Source organism: Amphimedon queenslandica, unplaced genomic scaffold, assembly GCF_000090795.2.
Source record: "Amphimedon queenslandica unplaced genomic scaffold, v1.1 AMPQUscaffold_12162, whole genome shotgun sequence".
NCBI classification, from domain to species: Eukaryota; Metazoa; Porifera; class Demospongiae; order Haplosclerida; family Niphatidae; genus Amphimedon; species Amphimedon queenslandica.
The window spans coordinates 4,569-9,644 of NW_003547599.1; the positions used below are offsets into that span (position 1 = coordinate 4,569).

The 5,076-nt window shown below is 33.9% G+C and overlaps 1 protein-coding gene and 1 long non-coding RNA gene across 2 annotated transcripts; both read right to left on the bottom strand.

Moving 5' to 3' along the window:
* Positions 1-1,657: 1,657 nt before the first annotated feature.
* Positions 1,658-3,879, bottom strand: LOC109588318 (uncharacterized). The gene is made up of 5 exons (XM_020004494.1): positions 3,631-3,879; positions 2,976-3,171; positions 2,682-2,707; positions 1,779-1,853; positions 1,658-1,696 (listed from the first exon to the last, which is right to left on the bottom strand). Exons 1-5 carry the CDS (start codon positions 3,781-3,783, stop codon positions 1,658-1,660), a joined length of 489 nt encoding a protein of 162 aa, XP_019860053.1. The 5' UTR covers positions 3,784-3,879.
* A 939-nt stretch (positions 3,880-4,818) lies between these two features.
* Positions 4,819-5,076, bottom strand: LOC109588322 (uncharacterized). The gene is made up of 2 exons (XR_002188077.1): positions 5,044-5,076; positions 4,819-4,986 (listed from the first exon to the last, which is right to left on the bottom strand). It is a non-coding gene; the product is annotated as an uncharacterized LOC109588322 (long non-coding RNA).

Consider the following 5,076-nt stretch of genomic DNA (forward strand, 5'->3'; position numbering starts at 1 on the left):
TGGATCTTTAGTCTTATCAGAATCACTGGATGAATCACTATCACCATCTTCCCCTTCCTCCTCAGTTTCCTCTTCTGCTTGTTCCTCTTGCTCCTCCTCCTCTTCCTCTGACTTGTCTCCATTAGTTGATGATTTGGGTAGACGTTTCTCCCCAACAATAGATACCAAACAGAACTCTTTACGTTGAATGGATCCATACCAACTATCAGCTTTAAACTCTCCTCCCTTAACGATAGAGAAGTGGTAAGGAAGACTGGGTGTGCTCACGGGAGCTATGGCAAACTTAAGATGATGACTAAGACCTGGTCGTCCTGTTAAATCAACGCAGTGCTGTATTTCTAATATGAGCCGTTTGAGGAGAGGCTTTGAGAGTGATACTGCATACACAGCACTCGCTAGGACAGTATTAGGCGGAAACTGGAACTGCCCTCCTACAAGAGCAACCACTGATGCTTCTACTGTCTCAGAGGACAGTACGCTCTCCTTTTGTACTCCAATCCTTAGACCATATTTCTCCCAATTCATCAGTTGAGGTTTGTCTCCTTGAATTAAGAACAGCTTCCTCTCTGCTACCTGGACATCACTCAGACAATCCAATTTATCTGTCAATTATACAAAATATATACAGTGAGTACACACACAATTGTATGCACTCAGTCAGGGTTTCCCACAAAGCATACTAAGTGAGATAAACAGCATGAGCTGCATGATAGGCACTATACAATAATTCTAAAAATTTATTTCAAAATCCAATCTTGATCGGAATCAGCTCGAAATTGATACACAACATAAGAACATGTATGTGTATCAAAAAATTATAAAAATGGAGAACTCTTGCCTAGCCATTTTTAATAAAATTTGGCTAAGGTATAGCCTTTCGTTGTTGGCCCAATTTTCGAGCAAATTTAAAAATTCATAAAAATTCATAAAAATTCAAACCTGATCAAAATCAGCTCAAAGTTGATACACAATATAAGAACATAATTTGGTGGATTGCTAAATTTTGGTCATTGACAAATTTTAATTTGGCAAATTAGTGGCCGCATGCCATTGAGCATGTGTATAATGGCTCAAAATGGAAGATTTTATTTTGGCGAATGGCTATCAAAATGCCAATTTTGCTAAATTTAATTCCCTCAAAAATTTCCCACTATACGATATGTACATTATAGGAAAAATTATAAAAATCATGAATTCTCTACTTGTAATTTTTGTCAAAATACCCTGTACTACATGTACGTGTACTAAACAAAGTTCTTTCACTTCTTTGGTAATACTCTTACCCATTGAAGGGATCAGGTAATTAAATTGTAGTCCAATAGAACTAGTCACTTTGCTTCTCTCTTGTCTTTCCTTCACTAGTTTGGCTATGTGCAAGTCCTTTTCTTTAAGGTCTATAAATTAATAGAATATTAATAATTATTATTGATTGATGATGATACACTAACCAGTAATGAACAGTTTCTCATTCTGTGATTGTTCCTCTACTCGTGACGTCAGTTTGGCTATAACTTTGTCTTTCTCAGAAATGTCAGTTTTGAGATTTTGATTGTCATCTACACAATAAACATATTCTCTCATCTAATACATGCTGTGTGTATAGTTAACTAACCAATAATGATCTGTTTCTCTTTAAGATATTGTTCCTCCTTCTCTTCTATATCAGCAACCTTGACTTTAAGTCTTTCGTAATCATCTACATCATTAAAAAATTTTCTCATCTAATATTATGCACTAATGATACACTAACCAGTAATAATCTTTTTCTTTTCCTCTACTTGCGTCTTCTCTTCCAATATTTCAGTTATAAATACTTCATTATCGGCAACTTTGAGTTTCAGTTTCTCATTATCCTCTATACATTAATAGAATATTCTCTCATCTAATATTATGTACCGATGATACACTAACCAGTAATAATCTGTTTCTCTTCAATCAGCTTTTCCTGTTCTTGTCTCATCTCTTCTAATACACTCCTCATAATATCATTACTATCATCACCTTTAACTGAATAATAATATAAAAGAAGAGAGTAATCAGTATATGCATAATAACACAACAGAATATACAGATAATATAAACACAACAAAGACTGGTTCAACCAATGTACAAAACATTAGATAATCATATTCAATATTATTTCTAGCTTATACAAATTTGCACTGCATGTACAGTAGCCCATAAATACATGTACTATGATTATTGCTAATCATACCATATATGGTAAGCAGAGATCACTCTACATGAATCTCATTATTTCTAATGCATGGACAATTTGACCTATATTGAGTACAGGATACTATTTCCATACTCAACATTGTCTAATCCACTAGTATCATAATGTAAACCAGTACTAATATACACACTCACACTACCAATAACCACACAATACTACATAATAGTAATCAGTTAGTACAGTTAAAGTGTGTGTGTGTGTGTGTAGTATCCTATATACCTTGTTTATTGGCTTCAACCAGTGCCTCCTGTAGTGATACTTTGCTCTCATGAGCCACTTGTAGGTCTTCATGTAAAGATTGTATATATCTCTGAAGCTTCATTTCCCTCTCTGTCGGATATTCTATTAGCTGATCCATCCACCATGTTCTGGTCTTGCTGTACGATTGATACTTTTCTTGATAGTTCTTACTAGTGAGATCATTACCATCCAGTACTGACTGTACTATCCACTCACCAGCTTCACTATATACTGAGACACAATAAGATACATTATATATTTATAAATAAATGTATTTAATTTATAAACTAATGGTATCATTTATAGTGGTTGTAAATACACACCCACACATACAGTGGTATTGTAGTGTGTACAGTATACAAAATGAATGGAAAATGTATGTCATATTAGGAACTGAAATTTACAAATAATGTACATACTATAAAAATGAGTGGTACATTATTTAATGTAATTATGTATTTAATGCTCATATCCTTACAATTGATTAATATTATCTTACCTAATTCAATTATCATTATTAGTCTATTAGTATCAGTGATAAATGTAGCCATTGCTTGCTCCTTTCCTCCTCCAACATCCTTCATTCTAAATCTTTCAAATCCTCCAACAATTACTAGCCACACACAGTGTGGTGACATTGTGACTGCTGCGAGTGAGTGAGCATATCTACCAGTAACAGATTCAGGTAGAGGAATCTGTAGATAAAGAGAAGTATACAAGTAATTACTGATACATGATGTTTATACAGTTACTTTTAAAATGAGAAATTGTATCATTTCATATGTAGATGATCATTACATTTATTGTAATTGTAAAATTAATTCTAATCCTCACCATCAACAAACAAAATAAACATTCATGTGAATGAACATTAAACATGTACAAATTTAACTCTCAATATTGAGAATAGGAAATGTGTTAATAATACACACAGACATTAAGGTTGGCTCAAAAAATAATGCAATGCGTAATTTTTAATCAAATGTGTGGGTGGTTCTATTGTATTGTTAATGTTTCATCAGTGATAGTGTTATCTACTGAACACACTAACAATTACTAATCTATCATCAATATACATCAGTACTAGTCTCATACTCTCAACTGACCTAACTATACACACACACACATCATTACAGTACTATACACACACATACCTTCCTACAATTGTACTGACCAGTAGTGATACTATCAAATAACAAACATTCAGTAACTAGTTCATTATTCTTATCCAGTCCACCAATCACTACTAGTGTAGGTGAGGTAGAGTCACCATTGATAATAGCACTAGCATGATTGGCTCTCTCCATAGGCCACAGTCCCTCATTAGGTATTGCTCCTGGTTTCAGTATCTCCCAGTTCTAGATACATAAACAAATACTAATAATATCAGTCAGTGTACATATGAATAATGGGTGTGGCTATATAAATAATGTGTGAGACCATAGATATTAAATGAAAGGGATTGGAAACGAAAGCGTGGGCGTAGCCCAACCTCCATTCATTTGTATTGCTGCTAGGCTGACAGAGGCTCGTTGAAATTTTTTGTCACAATTTACCCTTGATTTTTTTTCTCTTAGAAACAATATCTCGCGAACAAGTGTTCCTATACAAGTGGAATTAATGCATCAAGAAGCCTAATGTTTCCTCTTAATAATACTGTTTTCTATTGTATAGATAATTTTACTATGTTAATCTTATGGCTCTTTTAAAACCATAAAATGTATTTTTTGTCATTATAATCCCTTTTTTGAAAACAAGCTTGAGTAAGATACAAGATCTTTATAATCATATGAAAGAGCTTTCATTTGCATATGGAATGATACTAGTTAGAGTTAGAATCCATGAAGCATGAGTTTGTTACAACAGAAAAAGGGTGAAAAATGAAAAAATTTTGTTGTACCTATAACTCGTTGCAAAATAGCGTTGTAGAAGTAAAAACCTTGCTGCAGGTAGTCCTAAACTTTCTATATGGAACGGTAGGTATATCATAAGTAAGCGTCCTCTTGGATTTCCATAAATATCCTTCGAAGTCCTTGCAGTACAGCCTCACTAATGGAGGAGATGGGAAATCAACCAGGTATTGGGCCGGTAACCAATAGCAACATCAACTAGCCTACGCCCCCGTTTCCAATCCCTTTCATTTACTCTAATATCTATGGTGTGACATGTAAAAATTAATCCTAATATTTAATACTTTGATGTTAATGAGGTGAGGTTAGTGGTTGTCATGTCCAGAAATGTGCATAGCACGGATGGACATTTAGCAATAATTGTATTCATCATGCTTTAATTAACCGTTGCTATAGTAACAAGATGGCGGGTAGTTGTAAAGAAGTTGTATCTTATGATAATTTGTTTTTATTCAGAAGTACTGACTTCTAGAAAGTCAAAACAGCACTATTACAATAGAATATGTTGTTAACAGGGTTTGTTGTTCAAGAAAGCGTCTCGAGCAATGACTTTATGGTAGGAATCCAGTACCGCTCAGGAACAGCTCCATAACTGCACTTCTGGGATAGAATGAAGCATAAAACAACCTCATTTTATTCTAAATACTTATTTGTAACCTTCTAAGTGACTTTGTTACTTCTTTTGTCTTA